This window comes from Chaetodon trifascialis, chromosome 7 (genome assembly GCF_039877785.1).
Source record: "Chaetodon trifascialis isolate fChaTrf1 chromosome 7, fChaTrf1.hap1, whole genome shotgun sequence".
Taxonomy (NCBI): Eukaryota; Metazoa; Chordata; class Actinopteri; order Chaetodontiformes; family Chaetodontidae; genus Chaetodon; species Chaetodon trifascialis.
The window spans coordinates 14,447,598-14,470,827 of NC_092062.1; the positions used below are offsets into that span (position 1 = coordinate 14,447,598).

Sequence of the window (23,230 nt, forward strand, 5' to 3'; positions counted from 1 at the left end):
ATGAGACCTCTGTCAGGACTGTGTATGTACTTATGTATGGACTGAATACAGATGTGTGGAACATCTCACCAGCCTTGACCGTATATTTACAGTACATATGCATATGATCATACAGAATTTTCTGGGAAAGTCCACACCAGGCCAGATGTTTGCAGCCAGGTGATAATAGTTTCATCAAAGCTGACAAAGAAAAATCACACAGAAACAGACTCCTATTCTCTACTCCATGTTTTCTCTGTATTATATTGAGACTCAGTAAATTTTTATTTGTGTTCTCTTTACATATGTACAGGGCACACACTGGATGTTTTCTGTGGAGCAAAGGAAATGTCAAGCTTTAGCACGGCACTGACAGAAAGCAATTTGATTTTTTTTTAGCACCATGAACTGTGTCATAAAGTAAAGTTATCCATTCTGTCAAACATACTGCAAATGAAAGTGCTACAAAGACACAAGAACACAGGAAGAAATCAGATTTTTAACCCACATTATGCAGATTGTGTCTCATTGCTTTTAAACTGATTTAGCCTCACTGCTAAACGGGGGAAATTCTTGTACTATGTAGCGGAGAATAGACCAAAGCTGTGTGCATGTGACACAGTTCTGCAAAATTCATGAATAATTCATCACATTTTTGTGGATTTTATGTTTTAACGTTTGAGTTGACTTTGAAGGATTACATGGAAAACTGTCCCACTTTCAGGTTATGACACAGAGGGTAAACTCAAATCTCATGAAGGCTACATTAAAAAGAGTTTTTGATGTAACAGCAGCTATTCATTGCTCTATAAATGCTAAGGTAATTTTGACCAATAGAGACACAGCTCACACCTCACTAGAAGAAGGACACTGGAGGAAACAGGTCAGTAAACTTCATTCTCCAGGGACCATGAATGTCTGTACAAAATTTCATGGTAATCCATTTAATAGTGGACATTAACATGGCTGAATTGTCCCTTTCATTTTAGAAGATTTCAGCATGCAACTCCAACACTGACAGTTTTTTTTGGAGTTACAGACTGTGGAAAATAAGATGGGCGATATGGTCTGTAAATTCTGGAGCATGTTTAATAAACTGCAGGACAGAAATGTCTACATCCTGTATACTGAAATATCTCTGGATAATGACTCCTGTGTGTCCAAATCTCCAACTACTAAAGCTTTCCAAATCCCCTGAAACTAAAGCAAGTCCATACAAACGCTGAAAATGAAACCAAAATTATTATAGGCAGCCAGCTCACAGTAAATAAAACTCCAGCAGATATCAAATAAAATAAGGTCCTTACGTTTGCACCCAAGACTTGAAACATACAGTATTTCACACATCAAGGAGGAAAGGCTGATTGAACATGCTTTTTAGTCGTTTGTGATTTAACATTCCACCTGTTTATCAAAGTTAATGCGATATTGATTAAAGATAATGTTGTATCACTGAGCTTTCATGAACTGCAGCTCTCTTTTGCTTTCCTGCCAATAATGCAAATACGTTTAGTGCAACGTGAAAGAGAGAACAGCCCCTAAATGACAGTGTTTTGTTACAGACTATATTCTCCTACCATGACTGACTATGCATTTAAGACACTCTTAAAGCACTGAGACAGGCAATTGAATGATCCAATGCAAGGAGGCAAACTGCTGCTATCACTGGGAACTATCATCACTTTTTACCCAACAAGCAGAGTTTTCTCATACCCTCTACACTGCATTTACCAGTTCATCTGTCACAAATCTGCAAAACCTCTGCAGGACTGCACAAAAACAAACAATCTTATTTGCAACCATCTGTGTTCATGACTGGCTGTTTGAAAAGAGAAACACAAGATTTTTTGTGCTTTGTTATTGTTTAAACAGCCATAAATATGTATATATATTTTTTTACAATAGTCAAAAATCTCATCTTGTCCATGTTAATCCAGCCTGAGTTAGCTGCAGTGATTCAGATCCTCCTTCAATACGTCATTTTAGAACATACTCAGTTTTCTTTTAATTATCATTCTTTACAAAGTCAACATGTACAATAGGGTTTTGTTTATTATCGGTGCATGCAAGGTGGAAATCAAGCAATCAGATCAAAAATCTTAACTACATAAATATGTTGAACTTTTTATACATTTTCTTCATTCTTTCACGTATTATGATCACTGCTACCCACATATTAAATATCTAGAACAATCTTACAGAGGATAAGTCTTCGGAGCATCTTTAGTAAATTTAGTTGTAACATACAGCGACAGGTCCTTCCTGCTGACGAATGTCACACCTGTGGGTGTGTTTGTGTGCATCTTCTACTCTTTAACATTGTCCTTGGTGATAGAGAATATACAATGGGAACGTGCACAAATGCAAGTATGAATATTGTAACAAAAATAAATACATTTTCTGCAAGGAAAACCCATTCAGTGACACGTGGCTGCTTCCTTTCATTGCAACTTCTTAACAGATTCGACGCCATAAACAAACAGTCCTTAGTTCTCCTGATGGGACGAGCAGCCTGTGCCGAGCAGGTGACACCCAGAACTCTTCAAAAGATAAACTAGGAAATCAGTAACAGTTGAATTACGACTCGTAAATGTATCCTGTCTGCCTTTGTGTTTCCTGGCTGGCAGATAGTGCTGATGACCTACTTTGCATTTCAAAATAAGAGCACTAATTAAGAACAACAACCACACAGTGATGATTAAAGCCAGAGAAGCTTAGCAGCTAATAAGAGTCTGAATACTAAACAGGTGATGATTTATAACTGTGAGTGTGTGGCAGGTGTAAACTGATCTAAACTGAAAGAAACTGACAACTGTCTGAGTGTCAGCCAGTGGAGGGCAGTAGAGCACAGACAATATGATATATCCATAGGTTTTGGAAAGGATTAGAGTTGTTAAAAAGCATTAACAAACAGAGTGTTTTCACTGAATGGATACAGGGTAACAATCATCTCATCTAGTGTGACTCCAAATTGAATCTGCTGGTCCACAGAAACTGGACTAGAGGCCGGGTGCTGTCCCACCATTCATCAAAGATGTGTGTCAGAGTTCAGCTGCAGCTCGGTTAATGCAGAAATGGAGGAGATGAACTGTGTGCTGGGAGATGTTTTGTGCATGTCACTGCTTTGAGTGATTATCACAAAGCATACAATATCATAAAGTTCATCAGCAACAGAAAACATGAAAATCTAAAGAAGCAGCAGGTAAACCAGCTGCACTAAAAGAAGCCGCCTGGTTGTGATGGTGTGAATGAGGCAGAGCCAGGACTTTTTAAGACTTTTCCATCTTCAAAAAACACAGAGATGCTTCCAAAACTGACGAATTATGGACTCGTTATGGAAGGGAGCATCTTCATATGCACTAGTGACCCTCTTTCCTTGATTCATCACCCGCAGAAATAATTAGGAAACACAGAATGTTCTTCAAAGCATAGCTTTCAACACTGCTGAATCAAGCCTCTTCTGACAATATTCAGGAAAACCCTCAATGTCAAAATGTCATGAAAGATATTTTCCAGATTTTTTTTTTCTGAATGAGCTCTGAAAGTGTTTTTTTTCTTGCATTGGTTCCAAAGTTTGTTGTGATACTTCAGTGAGCCCTCAAATGATAAAGTACTTTTAGTTGACCAGCCCGTGTCAGAGGTTTATATACTCAACAGACTCAGAGCAGAGCAGAAAACAAGGTCACTGCAGTGTGTTTTAGATAAATGAGTTTCAGCCCGTGTCGATCAGTCAAAACATGGTGAGGTTACAGTGCAACAATTGGAGTAGCAGCAGTCCAATAAATCAACCGTCTCTCGTCAAGAGACAGCTCAGGTCTCTGTGCTTTAGTTCAAAGTCTACAGTCAAATAATATCTAAAATCCTCTTCAGAATACCTTTGATAGTTTGACTGGGCCTTGCAAAGTTAAGTACCCGGTGATTAGACTGTATGGGGTTCAGTGACAGTGCCATACACTCCAGTCCACCAGACACAGCCAATCAGCTCCAGTTTAAAGTATTCTAATGGATTCCAAATAGTATTTGTCTCCAGCGAGTGGACAGTCTCAGTTTTTGCTGCTCTCTGTTGGAGCAGGTGGTGGTTGTGTTTTCTCCTTCGCCTCCGTCTGGCCTTCTTTCTTCTCCTCGTCGTCCTTGAAGAACAGAAGAGGAAACATGCCGAGGATACAGCCGATGCCAACACCGATGGCTTTACCCTGCACACACGAAGACAGATTAGGAGAGGCTGATGTGAGGCACTGAGTTCCCGTTCCATCTTTTCTGTATATATTAAAATAATCTCTGAAACAAAAATCATACATGAAAATAAAACAAGCGTTCTGCGACCTGCCGGAACGAGTGCCATGACCTTCTGCAATCAGCTTTTAGAGCCAGACTAATCACTCAACCTAATTTAAGTTAATTACATTACACACTTCAGCAGTCACTGCATATTAAAATCATTCAGGTCTAATTTTCTCACACAATGAACAAGTGAAAGAAAAGGGACATCAGAGAGCCTTGTGTCTCTGTCGCCTGCCCTGGTGTTTGTGAGGCATTACACAACAAGCAGATTCATTAATATCACTCTGGGTTTATGTCGAGTGTTTGTCCGTTTGATAGGCTTTTGTCAGTATTTTCACACACACACACACACACACACACACACACACACACACACACACACACACACACACACACACACACACACACACACAAGCACAGACGTGCTTATACTGGAAGAGTGACAGACACAGTTAGAAAGCAGTGTCGCGGTTAATGTTTGTTGGTTTTATGACGATACCAACCGAGTGAGAGCTGACTCTGGTCTGCCACATGTCAGCCTGTTTTGGGCTCAAGTCAGGAATCTGCATTCCCAGCCGAGACGCCAGGGCCTCCACATATCCTGCCAGCCTGAAGAGATGAACAGACAGAGAGAAAGCGGACGCAGAGAGAGAACGGAGCTGTAAAAGTGAGCTGAAGCAACACTGCAAAAACAAGAAAAAAGCAGTGAAATGGAGGAATTATTGCTTAATATAAGCAACATTATGTGCTAAGAGAACAGGGAAATTTCACTTAGCGAGTCTCAAAGAACCCATCCCCTCTTAAACTTGATGCAGACAGACTAAAAACAAGCAGGCACCAGATACAACAAAATTCTGATCTGACAAAGCAGTTTTGTACTCGTGTCGATCAGATCAGCTTTAGAATTCTGGAAATTCTACTTTCAAGCATGAAGTTCCTCAGAACCAGGAACAAAATCTCAGTAAGAAGTTAAAAGATAGTCATGGACAAAATAGTTTGAAACAAGTGAAATGCTCTCTCATAAAAACTGCCGGGTAAGAAGATATATATTGCCCAGCAGATATTGCCTTGATTTAAATGAATGAATTGCTCTAATCAGTGAGCCATTCAGGTGCTCTGATAAATGAACTCACTGAGAATGATCATCTATCCTTTCACTTTCTCAAGTGTACAACTGAATCCTTTTATTTTGACTTTTCACAAGATGGACAACCTGTTCAAGCAAAGCAGAGGGACAATAACAGGGACATGTAAATCAGTTAGAGACAGAAAAGTCTCAGTATGTGAGTGAATGTGTTCAGGAGAACATTCCTAAAGGTGCAATGTGGAAAAACTGGCCACCTGTTGAACGTTGCTCCAAAGAAATACAAAGCAACATGTCACCTGAGTAACAGCTAACTGCTGCTCTTTGTTGTAGTTGTCTTTGACTGTGGCTTCGAGCTGTCGTTAGCTAGGTAGCTCAGTCAGCTGTGCAGCTATCGGTCCTGTCACAGTCCGTCTCCCTTTCTTCTCTTTAGCCATATTCCTGTTTTCCCTGGCCCTTTTTCTTTCTGTATCTCCCAATCACACACCTGTTCTCACTTCCCTCATGTGCTCTGCGGTTGCCTGGACTTCCCCTCCCTCCTCACTGTTTGACCTTTTGCCTGTTAATTGGATGTTGGATCTCTGCCTGCTCCTTATTGGATTTGTATGCTTGTGTTGGACAGCCGTCTGACGGCTGGACTGAGACCGAACACACCCTCTGACCAATGAAGGCCAGTCACATGACAGGAAATACAGTACTGAGTGATTTACAGCAGCTCCAACCAGGAGTCTAACTCTGAGGGGATGATGAAGACACGACGGGCCGGGACAGGAGAGGAGTGAACCAGGAAAGCAGCGAGAAGAAGGTCAGGCATCAGAAGCGTGCAGAGCCAGAACACTTTCACATCTAATTCAGTAAATTAAAGGTTTATTTTGACCAAACCAGAGTTCCTGATGAACACTGAATTGAATATTTTGAACTAAAATTTCAGCCACATCTTACATATTGCACCTTTTAAGCCCTAAGATCTAAGCTTAAGATTTTATTATAATATGATGAAAAAAGTCAAAGGAAATATCATGAACATCCTGTTAACACGGCTACAATGACTTAGGGAAATAAATCATTAAAATAAATGTGCTACACACACTCAGTTCAGCATGAGGCCTCAAATCACCCACATGACAACACTCAGCAAAGCAAACTACACAAGTTAAGTAATCAATAACAGCAAAAAACAAAATAAATCAGTAGATGAATGTTCCAATCTGTTCTCTCTTGCTGCCATCTGTCATGCACCCAGCAGGACGTCAGATGTCAGAGAGCCTCCAGTGTGTGTGAATGAAATCATTCGGAGCACTCCTCAGTGTGTTACACAGATGGCAGAACAAGGGCAGATAAAGAACAGTTTTCACGAGTAATGAAGTAACATTAGAAAGTCATCAATCCTCCATTATTGTTCATGTCAGTTCAAGTTGTAAGTTTTGTCTGATGTGAGTATTATTGAATAGTCAACTATGACAACACCAAATATAGATAAAGTATATGTATATATATATATATGATGCAGATGTTCTTCATTAACAGTTTGTAGTTTGGGGGAAATCTTCTATCACTTGCATCCAGAAAGTGAGACATCGGCCTGATGTGGAGACTGTTTAAAGGTAATCTATAGACTTTCTATAGTGCACTGATAACCTACTGAACAGAGAGGGAGGAAATGGCCAATAGTGCCCTCCGTGAGGATAAAGGTGACATGTTTTATGTCAACATGAAAAACAATGCGAGAGAGGAAAAGAAACAACAGAGTATAATGTTCCTGTTGGAAAAGCTAGAGTCAGATAATCCTGGTTCCATAATAAGACAGAGGACGGCTGAGGGTTTACACTTGGACACTTTGCCCACTTCATAAACCAGCCTTGCTAATATACACAAATGCGCACACAATGCAATAACATGCTGTGTAAAACAAAAGCAATGACAAGGACATATGATGTGGTCGATGTGATGTGTCCTGTTTGACATATACTCATATACTTATTTACATTTCACCCAACTTTTTTTTGGAATCAGGGGTTGTAATGAGCAAAATACTAACTGAAAATGTAAATCTTTGGAGAGCTGCTGTACTTTACTGTCATGCGCCTGAGGCTGCTGGAGCACAAAACGTACAGTGCAGGTGAAGCAGCTCCGGTGCGAGAATAGAAATTTAAGTCAGTATTTGGACCCAGGTCTGGTTCAGGCACCGGCACTAATGGATCCTCAGTTCACTGCGCACACAAATAAGCTGCAGCTGGAGCCGTCGAGTCAGGGGAGCGATAAGTAGCAGGTAGAATATTTCAGAGAAAGATACAGAGACAAGGAGAGGAAGCTGCTGTGTGTGTGTGTGTGTGTGTGTGTGTGTGTGTGTGTGTGTGTGTGTGTGTGTGTGTGTGTGTGTGTGTGTGTGTGTGTGTGTTGAGCTGCACCTGTGTAGCAGGTGTATGTCAGTACTGTTTCATCACAGTAGCGCAGAAATAGGATTTTTTTTTAATCAACATAGCTGATGGACTGTTAAGCTATAAATACAAATGGATCGTGATGACAATAATTACACATATCACGACAACGGGGGCAGGAATCGATTCTCTAGTTTCATGGTCAGAAAAATCTATATATGTCTTCTATTTGTATTCTGCTCTGACTCTCACACTTCAAAACTTCAGTCCGGTAAACCCTGCGACAGCGTTTGAGTCAAGTCCAGCCCATGTATTTCACATACTTGCAACAGCAGAAGAAATCAGGACGGCATCAGAGAACAAAATACCTGCAGTATTCAAAACACTGAAATGATGAAATTCACTGAAAGCAGCGTCAGCTACAGCACACTGAGACTCAACCTGGCTGCACCATAAGCAATAAACACTGAAACTAAACTTTTTTCTGGGAGAACAACTGAATCTGCTCTCAAAGCATTTCCTTAAATGTGGGCAACGACAAACTGCTCTGCTTCGCTGCACTCAAACAGTTAAATGGCACAGCTGCTGTTTGTATTAGTGGTGATATCTGGAGCAGTGTTGGATGCAGACAGCAGCGGTGCCATTGGCAGGGACGTGAATCAAACTCGAAGAGAAAGATAAACTATGAGGAGCGATGATGAATGGGCTATAGTTGATGGTGTGCTTCAAAATAGGTGGTTAGAGTGTTGGAGCATCATCATACAAATCCTCCTTCGAAAGGATAAACTAGGGTTATGCCACAATTTAAACACACATTAGCCCTACTGAGCAAAACACTGAATGCCTTCTGGTCTGTAGCAGATACTTTGCTGTAAACCTCTTTAGAGGAGAGCAAGCAAAACTAGATTTTCCCCCACGGGAACAATAAGGTATCAAACCATTACATTTATGTGGAAAAAAAGCAGAGAAATTTACCCATCAATCAGCCACGATTCATTCGTTGCCTTCATGCTCATTTTATAATACTCTACAAGGGTGTGGAATATGCTCCAAGTTACCCAGCATGCACTAGTTTAGAGGTATAAGGTTTAGAGAGATGACATGAAGAGTTGAGGAGGAGGCTGGGAATCAAAGTTGGGCCCCCATTTTTTATTCCCTGGAGCAGACTAATGTGATTCTGGGAGTTGTTGTCCTGTTTTTCCCAACTCAGATGGATGCAACAATGCTTTAGTGGGCGCCATGTCTGCCCCAGAAAGCCACTGATGCATTGTGGCCATAAGGACAGCGGCTGAGACGAAGCAGCGCAGGAGCATCAGTAACGACTGGCTGAACGGTCAGCATGATTTACAAGCTGAAGTATGGACTTCAACGAGGATATGCTGGCTTCCTAAATCTGTCAAAACACACGCACACACACCCCTACACATTCACTCAACATTAAAAATGGACACACACAAACACATATGTGGATATAGCAGCACAGCTTGCTCACCATAGGCCCACAACACACACACACACACACACACACACACACACACACACACACACACACACACACACACACACACACACACACACACATATTTCATACGGGAGCAGGGAGTCACAGCAGCAGAGCTCAGTCTCTGTCTCTTGCTCGAGGAAAACAGACGTTGAGTGGGCGGATTTGCAAACAATCACTGCGAAGTAATCACTACAATATTGACCAAACATACTCTTGATGAACATCCTGTCGTGACAGCTACATCTATTTGTGCCTTTCGATTACGTGACTGAGAAAAATCACACTTTGAAAGAGAAAGCGGTGGCTTTGACTATGACAGGGAGGTCTTGTGGATCAGAGGGCTAACATGCACATGGACCTCATGGCCCCTGCTCACACCGCTGTGTTTCCTGTCTGTTCATATCAACTCTTACTAGACAGGTGAAAATGACATGAAATTATCTAGAACAATTCAAAAACAATCAGAAGATATTTGTGTAAAGTGTGATCCACCCGGTGTCATCTAAATATACAACAGTGCTACCTGTACTGGAGGGTTTGTGTATCACAAAGGTTCACAGTTTCTGACTGAATGAAAGCAAAATGAAAGTTCAGACAGACAAACAGACACAATCTCTGACTGTTTCCAGCAAATGCAAACCAAACGATTAGCAGCATTTTAATCAGCCTCTAGAGCTTTTAATTTGGCTCATTCAGGCACATGAGAACAATCCTAATTGGACACATTGCACTCTGGCGATGGGCATCTTGATCCAGTTCCAAGTGAACTGCAGTGCAGTTTGTTCAAAGTGAGAACCTAATCCAAGCCGACAACAGGAAACAACCCACAAAATATGCAAATTCATGCATACAAGGACAGACTCACAATTCAGGTATTTCTAATTTTGCTCTTAGCAAAGACACTTGGTTGAGAACAGCAAAGTATACATAGATTCTCTTTAGATTTTGGGCTGTTGTTCAACAATAAAAGTTAGTTTTGTCTCGTAAAACATAAGGGCACAGGGATAAGAAAGTGTTTTGACATGCAACTGTCTCTAACTTGGTGTAGTAAGGTCCAAAAAGACTATTCATGTGGTTCATTTGCAGATAGGGCGGAGTGGATCTGAGCAAGCTAACCACCAAAACTGCAACAAGTCTGCAGTAAAGAGGCATCTGGGGCCTCCTCATCTGTCAGCTTCAGGTCAGAGTTTACCCACAACATGTGCAGAAAGTCTGCAGCGCCTCCTCCTCAGCTCTCAACTGCTACTAAAGTGCCCGACTCCCAGTGTCATCTAAAACATGGCATTTTATAGGTGCGCACTTTAAAATGAACAAAAGCTGCAATGCAAATGTTGCAGTGAAGGACACCTGGAGGAGCTCCACTGAGACTGTGTGGCAGACACACAGCCTTCACACTCGCTGCTATGAATCTATCAAAATGAGAAAAAATCTTGTCTGCTCTCATCGAGTCTCACCTTGACAAAATGCGCCACAAAGGCTCTGCTTTCCATTTATGATTGAGTGGCAAACACAGACGCACACACACAGTTTTGCCGGTGTGTGTGTCTACTGAGAGCACTTTCAAGAGCCAGAACATCTTAGCTAATCCATCACACTAAAACGCAGCAAAGGCACCAGCACAGTCTCTATAACTGTCTTTCTGCCTGTTTGTGTTGCCTTGCTGGTTCTGCTGACTCTCTGTATTCAAAAGAGAAAGAGTTAGAATCAATTATATCACTGATAGCCACTGAAACACAGCCAGGAGGCTGCTGGTGGCACATGGGTGGAGGCGTCTTCTCTGACTGTAAGCGCTACGGTTGGTTAAGCACATGAAGCAGGAGGGGAAGCTGATTGTGGTCCCAGTGGCCACCAGGAGGCTCTGAGGTGCATAAGAGTCATGAAGCAGCTGACTGAACCCATGACACATTGCAAACATTTGAAAGGATTCAAGACACATTCATGCTGAAAACCTCTCCTGTATCACTAAGCTTCTGATCAAACCTGATCTCATGCTGCACACTGCTGCAGTTCATGCTCTGATTCATGCTTATGTGTAAAACACACATCATTTTAGAGGAAGGGAGAAAGACACTAGTCTCTATGTAAATGTGCGTTGTATTCAAGACACAACTCAAAACAATACACGTGAATCCAGATTTATTTTAATGGGGAAATTCTAGGAGGTTGAATATTTTTCACATTACCAGAAATGTATATGTGCATAGTTATGCAAAAAAACAAATTGTTGTACAAACCCCAAATGTATGTCAATACATTACAGGCTGACAACATGTGCCTGACCACACCGATCAGACATGGGCCGCTTCCACACCATGAATAAATAATGTTGCATAAAATCTTCCCAGCTCCCAGTACAACAAAACCCAATGTGATCTCTGCACGATCAAGCAAACGAGGAACAAAATGGCAATAACCAATTCAGACATTTTTCTCATAATCAATAATTCTGTTTAATACTAAGCAACATAATGACTTAGTATTTATTAATGGGAGTGGAGCAGCATGGTTAACCTCTTCACTGATAATATCCCTCAAAAAAGTACTTTGTAAATCATAATTCATGCATACTTGGGTGGAAAAAAACACTGCACTGCTTTGCCAGTTTGTCATCATCATGATCATCATTTCAGCTGAACCATTTGAATCCGTCCTCCCACAATGTGCCATGATTTGCAGAAACTTTAAGTTTCCTGCTCCTGCATTCTTGTTTGTGAGTTTGTGAGTTTGTGTGTGTGCATGTGTGACTTTTCTTACCCTAGTCCTGCCAGATCAGACACCAGGTTGCCAAGGGCAGCAGCTGCAGAAAATGTGAGGAGAGAAAGTGACACGATTTCAAAATGAGTTGGGAAATAGAGGTTTGCGAGGACAGCCAAAAGGCACAACACACAGAATGTTTTTCATCATGTCAAACACTTTTCTGTCGAACACTCAGAGGCATGTAGCTGCCAGCAGAAAGTGCGCCATCCATACGGACAGGTTGCTAAATTCATTTCCCTCATTAACAACAACTGTTGAGCTTCATGAAATGTACAAATTCTGGAGGACAGAGTGCGGCTGCAGCGTTGTTTAAGTACATCAGAATTACTGGCGGTGATGATGTCCCCTGAAATCTCCTGTGCCCTCTTCAGACTACAGGAACACAACTTTATTAAAGCATGAATCTGTAATTGAAGACAAGTCCTGCGATAATCTCCACATACCTTCCTCTGCTTCCCTTTGGTACTGGATCAAACGACACTAAATGTTACCTGAGTGGCCACTTGCAGTGCAGAGGAGCTGAGCAAGAAGCAGCATGTTTGACCAGCAAGCACAATATTTAGCCTCATAGTTAACCATAAAGCCCCCAGAATCATTTCTACATATAAAAGAGTAAACATGGGTCAGTGAATGATTTTTCACAATAACCTTCTATGGCTTTTTTTTTTTTTTTTGTAACCATGTTGCACAGGATATGATGGACAACCACAATGTACTCTGGCCTCATTAAGAAGGCAGAAGCACTGCTGAAGCCCACAGGGCTGTTGACTTGCTCCCTGAGCCTAATAGCTTCACATGATAATAACTTCACATGAATAAAGCAGAGCAGCACTTCACGGGGCGCCCACGGAGAAGAGGATGAGGGTACGTTGACATGACTAATGAAACAACAGCAAAGGAGCAGACGTGTGTGTCATTATCACTGAATATATCCAAGGCTCGCTCTGTTGCCTATACGTTACTGCAGTAGTGGCTTTTAAAAGACAGGATTAAGTCTCTACTGTGCTGTTCTCTCTGTTGTCCATGACCCTGAGTTCAGGGTATCGCTGCAGCCGCTGCAGTGGCCCAGATACCCTCCCTCAGGGGAACAGAAACAAAGCAGCAGTGCCATCTCTGCTAAGGTACAATCCCCATCCAACTCTACCAGGAGGTCTTAAGTGCTTCATTCCAAATGACTTTCGGCTACTGTCGCAACAAGGTTGACGGTAACATAGAGCATAATGTACCCAAATGAGACTTCTGTCTGCTGACAATCTGTCACCGTACATCTGAAGAAAACACCCACGGGACCTGCACCCACATTAATAAGCACAGAGGAATTCAGATAAGACCTTTAAAGAGTCGCAGTGTAATTAGAGGAGTCTGTGTGTGGCGGGATTTGGGAAGGTGTTGTTTACTGTGTCTCAGCAGGCCTGTGAGCGTGACCTCTCTGAAGAGAGATTCGCCCGCCTGCTGGAACAAAAGATCAATGTTAATAAGCTGCTCGTCTGTCTGTGTTTGGCTCGAAATGAGCATGTTAGCTTGCTGCTCTGAGAGAAGCTCTTTGGAAACGGTGCTAGTTCCTAATTCTTGGCCAATCACTCAGTGCCAAAACACACACAGTAGATTTGTGCTAAATGAGGAGGTTGTTCAGGAGGTTTGCACTGGGCAGGATCCAAGTGTGACCGAATAACTGCGAAACACGGTCTGTCTGAAGAGAGAACAATGTGATTTATGTGGGACTGAAGATGAAGTCCAGCTCATATTCTATTGTTCGCTCTATGATGATTAAAGGACTTCATTCTTTAGTGAAATGCCTTTCACTGTGAGGACTTCCTCTGATGGATCATTATTAAAAACCTGAGCAGTGTTTTATCTGTCTTGTGGCAGACTTTATTGCTCACACCAGGGACAGAAGACAAATCATTTGTTTGCAATTTGTCTGCAAATGTTGCACGACAGTAGCAGTATTTCTGGCTGAAAAAATAACTGTCTGGCTGCAACAGACACTAAAATGCATATTTTCATAGTTAGCTTTGACACATTTCTTCCTTTATAGTCTCTCTAAAATTTAGAGGATGATACTTAAGAGCTATCACATCTAATTTTACACAGTGTGTCCTCAATATGACACACACGCACTTGAAATGTACTTTAAGTAATAAATAAGTAATACTTTCATTTCCATGAAACTTCAAGTAAACTTTGCTTTTCCATTTGTTGTTGTGTCTGTTCTGGGTCACTGTCTCCTGGTAGTGATGGAAGTTTGTTTGAAGTAGAACAAAGAAGGTTACAGAGTTAAGATTACATGCAGTAACAAGCTAATGTGCTGTCATTATACATCATACCTCAGTGCAAACCCCTGAAGAGGCAGCTGTAATGACAAGCCAAGGGCAGCTGCCTTTAACTCACTGCTGTCTCTGCCTCTCGCTGCGCTGCACCTGATTCAGTCCACCTCCACAGGCCGGTGAGGTGCAATCACACTCATGCAACAACAGTGATTCTGAGGTGATATACATAGATATACATTATTACCATGTAACAGAAGGTTTCACAATGTGCTGCGAGTAATATAAGCCTTCATCCACCACTCTCATTCATTAGATAAACTAAAGGAAGACAGGTAAAGGATGACTAAACTGGGTCTGGGCTGAAGTGAAAGAGACAGTTTTTATATTTCTTTGGGTGGATTTTCCCTTCAGGGTAAAAATAAACTAATATCAGACCATTTAGCCAATGCAGAAATATTTCAGCTCCCTTCCCTGTTCTTCTGTTAATTTTGCTTTAGTTATAGTGGATACTTTCACAGGAACTTTCGAAAACTTTCCACACTTGTGGTTGTGTCTGCGCGTCTATTGGTCGATAAATGGTCTGTGAAACAATGCAAAATAACAAATGGTGGCGGTGGTGGTGGAGGGGGGGACTTGATGTCTCTTGTTTTTGTCTGCAAGGCTCACTAAGCAGCTGTGGGTCATAATGTTCACAGACTAAGAAATGTGAGGTTGCTTATGAGCATCACCTTTCTGTACCTGCAGGTGTTCTACTGCAACAATAACACATAAAAAAGCACACAACACGTAACTGCACAGTGGCTTCAGGCGGGTGAGTGTGGAAGCTGAGATTTGACGGCAAGTGTCGGCAGAGCAGGGGGATTCTGAGAGTTAATCATCTTAGTTGTAATTTTTAATGGATTTAATCCAATTTGGAGTTTTTCCACATCATTACCTCTGTTTAAATCACGTAATTGGCCCAAATCAGTGGAAGAGCCTTTTCTAACGTTGCAGCCTCCATTTTCATGGAGCCAGGCGAGCCTCGTTTTCCCTCCTAGAAAACGTGTGATTGGGGGTCTTGACTTCAGACTTGACACGAGTGCTAAATCACTCTGGACCACGCTAGATAGCTGCAGCCTCTTGATTTGCAGACCTCCAAATGTCCCCAGTGTCACAGGAATGAGAGACAATACTACGGCTGTGAAAACAGAGTCTGACTGATAGAAGCTGGGTTGAGGCTGTGCTTGAGGAAAGAGCAGAAGCTCTTCATGTTTTTATCAGTGGCTGTGTGGTAGTTTCATGCATTTTTAATATCATTTTTTTTCTCAAATTTCTAATTAACGGGGGATTTCTGCAGCTGGGGCTCACTTTCAGACCTGGAATTGAAAAATCTCTTTATGCCACTCAGAGATAAGAGGCTCCGCCTGTCAAACTACTATCAGCCAAACACATTCTACTTTTTCTGTCTGAGTGTGCAGCCTGATAAGCCTCTTGTCTATAAATCCCACCAGGCCTGAAATCGCTCCTGTGGCTTAATCAAACTCCCAATCATCCAAGTTATGGAAGAAACTGAATATTTCAAAATTGAAAAGCTGGTTTGAAATGTAAATCTACAAAAGCAGGATCAAATGAAAAGCTTGTTTAATATATTACGCGACGATTCAGATGCCTCCTCTCTGCAGCATACCCCTGAGAGATCCACCTCTCCTTGCTTTAGTCCGCACTGGTCAAGTTTCCTACATCTCTGCAGCTCGCCTTGGAGCAGAATAAGAACAGCTACAGGCCTCCGCCTCCTCTGCTCTGTTACAGCATCTGCTTTGCCTCCTTTGAGTGACAGATCACTTTACTGAGTCTGTTTGATCTTTAAAAGCCCCAAACAAACAAAAAAACACTGCTAGCACCACCAGCAGGAACAAAACCATCAGAAGAGGAATGGAAGACTTCAGCGTCAGGTGGAGTAGAAGCACCAGCTGCTCTTAAAACTGTAAAATGGAATTTTTACAGCAAAGTAAAGGGACTGAGATGGAGCGGGATGAAATACTCTGGTTTAATGCATAATTCATTTCAATACTGACTGAGAGATGGTGGCGATTAGCCGGAAGACACAATTATACATCAGTTCTTCATGTTTTTACCACTATTAAATATGTAAATATTGACAGACTTCATGCTTCACCTTGCAGCACAGCTGAGGCTATCATCAGTGTGCTGCATTCACACTCAGTGTCGTGTAACATGATAACCTCAGTATCTCGAGCAAATACACCGAACACAAGTAACATGCAAATGTGCCTCTGAGCGAAGTGGCTGTTACTGCAGCTACTTCCAGTATTTGATTTCCAGTATCGTTGCTTACGATACATTTTCCTCAACAAACCTTGTCTACTGTTAGAGTGATGGCACACCAAATCACAGTGGACTCCCAACTCTTCAAAGTGAAATAGGAGGTGGCATCTTCCATTACAGCGTCAACAGAAGTCACCGTCTCATAATGAGGCAAGAAAGTGAGATAACACTGGAGACGGGAAGAGGGTCGAGAGACACTGACTGGTCTGCGTAATGATAATTTCACAAATGCAATCATGCTGTTTACAGATTACAGTGTTTTTACTAGAGGGAAGGATCAAATTTTATTTTGCAGCAAAGCAACAGGGATGCTTCTCTTGCTGTGCATGCACCATTACAATCCTCAATCACATTTCACATTATTAAAAACCTAAACAGTGTTTACATCATGAAAACCATTCATGGCTTTAAAGGACTATAAAATAACTAAAAACCAAAGCACTCAACAGCGCGTCTGCCTCAGACACACATGCCCAGTGTGATGGATTCACTGACCTCACTGATCTCAATTAAAAGGATAAACATTTCTTCTTAGATATCAAGTTACATTAGGATCATGAGCTTCTCTTACCAGCCATAGTTGAAATGCCGAGGATCACGCCGATGGATAACTCAATCTGCGTGCCCTGCAAAACACGCACACATGCACACACACACATCATATCATTCTGTAATGCAAACCATCAGAGCAAGCTGAAGTACGGCTATGACATGTACCTGTTCATGATATTCTGAGTGAAATGCAGACATGATGGCTAACATCGCATCCCCTCTGCGTCGTCATAAAGGGTTAATTCTGGACTATAAATGACAGTGTTGTGCTCTGAAAGTTAGTTCTGTTCCAGGCCAATAGGTGGCGTTATGTAGCTGCTGTTATACTTCTTGATAAGAGGGAAAGACAGGGAGTACAGCAGTGAGGGGAGATGGGAAATCAGCCATAGTAACGTAATATGTAACCTTATCCAGTTTTTAAGTACTTTACTACAAACACATGACAAAACAGCCAATGAGGATGGCTGTAGCTACCACTCCTTCACCTCCCACTTTGCTACAGCGCCCACTCTGTGATGTCAGGATGCTTTAATCTCTTGTAATGACAAATTACTCTGTTTTAAAGCCTCATTACATTGACTAAAGGTCTCTCCCCTGTTTACTGTTTCGCTTAAAGGTCTTATTTATAATGCAACAGCAGAATATTTAACAAAATGGCCAATGGCAGCTTCCAACCAAAGTCTGCTTGCTTTTTAAGATTTTCCAAAAGCTTGCAGCCTCTCAGTTTACTGTTTCCTGCTTTAGTGCATCTTCAGACAGGGTGTATTAGTGTGTCTCACAGTCTGGACTGAAAGACGTAGGCAGATCTTTATAGTAACTTACTTAAACTTTTCACAGACAGGGTGCATCCAGCCCCAGAGTGTGATGACTTTTTCAGAGTCTGCTTTGTGTAATATCTCCTTCTTCTTCTCATGTTACAGTACATTGGTTTTGGGGCAAAGCTACACCATTTCATTATGTTCTGTTTAGGTTTAATCTCTTTTGTTTGTTTCTCTTGTATACATTTGTCACTACTTGTCTTCTCATCTCCTTGTAGAACCCCCCTTAAGAATTCATCATATCACTGTAATAGAACACCCCCTCTGTGCAAGCAAACTTTGACTTAAGACAATAAATTCATTCTGCTCCACAGGGTTTAGATTTCATTATTTGATCAACTTCACAAAGACTAAATAATGAGCAGAGAGCTTGTGGCAGGCGAATGACTAAAACTTGTATGGGATGTTCAAAGACAAAGAGGAGGAAGGACTCTGAGAAACAGTGACTGAGAGCAAACAGGAAATCTACTGAGAGACAAATGCACCAAACATAAAAGCTTTATTTCTCCCGCTCTCTGTCCAGGCTTCTCTCTAATGCTTCCTACTGTATAACATATTCTTTATACGCAAGTTCTCCTGTGGACATATGACTGAGTAAATCTTTAAGCCCACTGAGCCTCATGAGGCTGACAGACTTACAGCAACAATCATGATGCAGTTGTCCAGGAATCCAAAGCCAACAAAAGGGAGTGCATTGTGCAGTAGAACTGTAAAATAACAAACAATATATCATCAACAGGCGACATAAACAGGAAGTACGCAGGTCATGTTTGAGTCTGCAGTAAAAAATAAACCATTAGACACGACTGAGCCTGCAGACACGGAGATACAAGAAGATAAAATACTTGAATTCTGTGGAGCAGCTGTTTGACATGAACTGAAGACCATAACTCTTGTTATTTATGATTGTTTCATACTTTTTTTATATGTTGCAATAACAGATTAAATTTTGGAAGCCTCAAATGTACTAAATGTGCAGATTTGAGTTAAATGCATCTTCTTAATGCAACAAGTGACGTTAAATGAACTCCCAGAAAGAATCGCTTTGAAACATTAGTCGATAAACATCTGAGGCAAAACTCAAGATTACATTGATTGGAACCATCAATGGTCGCTATGTTAAGCAGCAGTTCATATTTTATGATGCTTTTAATGCCTTCTTTTATGGAGAGTTGTGCCAATGTCTTATATTGGTACATGCTTTGCTGGCAAGACCACAAGATACGGAACATATTTTCCAATTTCATAAGCTTGAGGGCTCAATTATATGACATATAAAACAAGGTACATGAAAGTGTGAGGCAATATAAGACTGAAACTGCTCTCACATGAAGATATCTGAAGTGTTACAGCAGCAATAGTCATTAGTCAATTATCCATCAGTATCATGCAGGAAAATGTAATGCATACTATATTACCATACTAAAAGTGCCATAATTCAGCAGGTAAGTAAATCTTATTTCTGTAGCACAGTCAGGGCTATTGGTACAACTGGCCACCTCACAGGTAAAACAACGAAGCATTTTCCTGAACTGGAATGGATTTCATCTGAGAATATTAAAGAAGGCTTAACTTTGACCTTTAGTGGAAACAGTGCTATCAATACCAAGCATCAGAATGGAACTACGTCTGCATACAGTAATGCATTAGCTGCATAAAGAGAGTCCCTGTGTGTGTGTGTTGTGTGTTTAGAAAAGAAATACAATGCAACCTTGTACTGTATTTTAAATGTCACCCACCGCTCCAGCAAAGTTTATTCTATTCTAGCTGAAGTTCAAGTGACTGACATGCAGAGGTGCTCAGAGCGGAGTCATTACTGAGCAGCAGGCATTTCTTCTCTCCAGCTCTTATTCTGCTGCAGCTCTGTTTCACTACAAATCAGCAATTTTCAGTCTTGCTGTTTGAGCCTCAACAAACAAAACACCGACTGGCTCAGATCTTAAACACAGACTTTACTTTAATGCTACACCAGGGACAGCTTGGACTGGATTGTGAAGAGCACTTCATCTCGTGGTACGGAGAGCTGTGGAGTCTAATCCTGGCGTTTGGTTTGGATACTTCGCTGCAGAAATCTAACAAGTCACGTTAACAGCTGCTAGTGAAGTCACTGCAGAGAAAGTTTCAAATCCTCAAAATATAATTTCCCAATCAGCCCCCTTATCTCCCCTGGACATGGCTGTTTTCCAGGCTGTGTTAACTAGTTAAACCTTTGAGGCTAAAGTGTGTTTTTATCAAATATCCTCCAGGTCAGACGGGGAAATTAAAGATGAACTCTTCTGACAAGGACTGCACTTTTTGTTGGACTGAAGCTGTTTGGGAAACAATTATTTATCGTTAGTGGGGAAATTGGAATAACTAGAATTACGGTCTCATGGCTGCAAAGCTTTAAATTGTAAAATGTGGATGCTTAACACACATCTTCAACACAGCAGCACAATCACCAGTTTCAAGGTGGACACCCAAGGTTAGTGACACCAATTCAGTATCTGACCACATGTGAAATATGGTCACAATCTCCCCTTCTGTTCCTGAGTTATGGCACTGAATAATGGCCAGAAAAGAGTTTTTCTACAGAACTTTATGATGTCACAGTATAGCCGACCTTGGACCTTTTGGATATAAAATGTTTTTTATTTTATCTCATTTTTTTGTGAAATTTAGTCAAAATCGGCATATGAATTCTTGAAATGCTGTTCCTGCTTTGGCTCTGGAATAAAGACAATCCAGCTGAGCTTTAGAGGAGGCGTTTCTCACATGATGTCTCTGTTTTAGTCACAAAAACCTCTTTGTTAAACGATCACCGTAAGAAACAAAGACAGGAAGACAAACACGAGTGGACATGAAGTCCACTGGGTTAACCAGCAGGTTGACCGACCTCTCAGTAAGAGCAGAGGAGGAGAGAGATGTGAGGTCATGTCAGTAACTGAGCCCTGCAGAGTGAAGCGTGGCTGCACAAGCTTTTACAGTTGAGTGTGTGCAGGTGGATTACATATGTGCAAGTGGATGACCTTCCATGGGTCTACAGGAGTTATCTGTGAGACACTGTTATATGATTGGAAACTATTACCAGCTCACATCAAATACAAAGAGCTTCAAACTGGAAGTGAAACACATTTTCTGCAAGATGATCGCAAATCAGTCTTGTTTTAAACTGTTGTTGTGTCATTTTTCTTTTAGGTGTTTTGCATTTAACATTCATGCTAACTGACTCTACAAAAAAACAGTTAATGCTCAGTTCCATGATTTTTTATTTTTATTTTTTTTAGCTTTGACGGACCCTAGAAGACTATAAACCACGTCGGAGAAGGCCAGTGGGGATCATACAAACCACAAACATTAAACAATAAACATACTGATGCCAGAATTGGTGTGCTTTATGTCATAAAGTGATATAAAACAAAGTGTTTCCTGTTCCTGGTGCTATCCTTGGCTACCAATTAGTTTGAGACATCAGGGGCAACAGCCCTATGAGCTAACGTGTCACCAAATATACTTACCGAGCAATTCCTTTCTTCTTTCTGCCTCAAAACAAGAGTGATTTAACTACTATTTGTTGTTTTTTTTGAGTTGTCTGTGATCAGTATGAATATCTCTGTGTCTGTTCTGAGCCTTTTCTTTTGGGAGACTAATCATTCATGTTAATTAAGACTGATCCTCATTAATCTTCCTGGTTGACTGATGGTCAAATGAGGGATGTCAGTCCTGGCCGTCACGCTACAAGATTAATGAGCGTTTTTTTCAAATGAGCGTACTCATTTAAATATTCCCTCTACATGTAGAAAATGAATCTAATGCAAAAAACTGGACTTCTTACCATATCTTAACTGTGCTGCAGTAGGTGGTGCAATTTCCAGCTGCCCTAAAAAAGAAGAGAGAATGAATCATAAAGCGTCTCCGATGGCCTGTTTCTCTGTGGAGGGGGAAAAGTCAGCATAAATGTCAGGACAGTTCTTAAATGGCAAAGTCTATCAGTCCCAGCCTTATGGATACTGAGAGCAGAAGCAGGAAAAAGGGGAGTGAGAGGGAGAAAATCTGTAGCAGTGTGTCAGCGGTGATGAAAGGGAGTCAGAGGGAGGAAGAGGAGCAAAGAGCAGCTCCCTCATTGCCACTTCCTGTGAGCAAGACACAATTGAGGACAAAAGCGACGTCAGAGAATGATAATTCTGCTGCCAATCAAGCCTAAAAAGAGGCCTGCCAGCACACTGATTATAATTGGACTCTGTGTGTGTGTGTGTGTGTGTGTGTGTGTGTGTGTGTGTGTGTGTGTGTGTGTGTGTGTGTGTGTGTGTGTGTGTGTCGTGACAAAGAGACAGATAAAAGGAAAAAGGGACAGAAGGTGTTAGAGACATTTGTGTTCTGCCTTCATCTCAGCAGATTTAATAAGTGATCCGACAAAACGCGGCTGAAAATAAAATGACTTCACTGAAATCTAATCCCAATTTAAAGAGGTGTAACAACACAGGAGAGGCTGCAGAGTGAAACACACGTCAGACTGGATGTGCCACATTAACACAACACAGGACCCCGCAGGAGAACAAGAGCTGACGACGTTGGTTTTAAGGCTGACGACAGAGGACCAGATCATTTCCTTTGCTGGTTCTGGGAAACTGGATTTGTTTTACTGAGGTCAGTGGAAATGTTAGTCCACACGTTCAGGTGTTTGAGCACCACTGCATGTTATCTCAGGCTGGAGCAGATACCGGTATGGAAGGCGAGGCATGGTGGAGTCTGTGTCCACCACTGCAAACACCCACATACACAAACATGCATTTAAAAAAAGACAGACACAAACATGTAATCCCTCACGCACAATTACCGCTGAGCTTGCTACAAGTTAGAATTCAATGCCAAAATACTAATTTGTTTGTGACTCCATTTAGAATTCAGCACTTCTTCTCATCTTGAATAAAGTGCGACACTGCAGGCAAAATTATTCACTTTATTATATCCAAATTCACACTGTGACAACACACACACACAAACATCTGCCCTCTTTCTCCCATCACGCCGGCCGTCCTCGCCCTCCTCCTTTACACTCCCTCCTTTCCTCTCAGGAGTCAGTGTTGAATTACAAGCTTCATGTTATAGTCTTCAGTTGCTCATCTCACGTTGCTGACACAACGATGGACCGTTGTCCACCTCAATGACGGCCCTTTCATCAGCACTAGAGTAGAAACACTGCTGACACATTGGCAGAGACGCACACACACCAACACAACTGCATGTTCATCGTCAGCGCTCGTAATTACACACAAACCTGTCATCACCTGCAGCGCCTCGTG

The 23,230-nt window shown here is 41.5% G+C and overlaps 1 protein-coding gene across 1 annotated transcript in view; it reads right to left on the reverse strand.

The window, feature by feature from the left end:
• Positions 1 to 211: 211 nt before the first annotated feature.
• LOC139334060 (transmembrane protein 65-like) overlaps positions 212 to 23,230 on the reverse strand; it is a 36,896-nt gene continuing 13,877 nt past the window's right edge. The window contains exons 3-8 of the mRNA XM_070966801.1: positions 21,763 to 21,807; positions 18,588 to 18,655; positions 17,150 to 17,204; positions 11,981 to 12,023; positions 4,764 to 4,869; positions 212 to 4,172 (exon numbers count right to left, since the gene is read on the reverse strand). Coding sequence (XP_070822902.1) covers positions 4,023 to 4,172; positions 4,764 to 4,869; positions 11,981 to 12,023; positions 17,150 to 17,204; positions 18,588 to 18,655; positions 21,763 to 21,807 — 467 coding nt within the window. The 3' untranslated portion in view covers positions 212 to 4,022. The remainder of the gene's footprint in view (positions 4,173 to 4,763; positions 4,870 to 11,980; positions 12,024 to 17,149; positions 17,205 to 18,587; positions 18,656 to 21,762; positions 21,808 to 23,230) is intronic.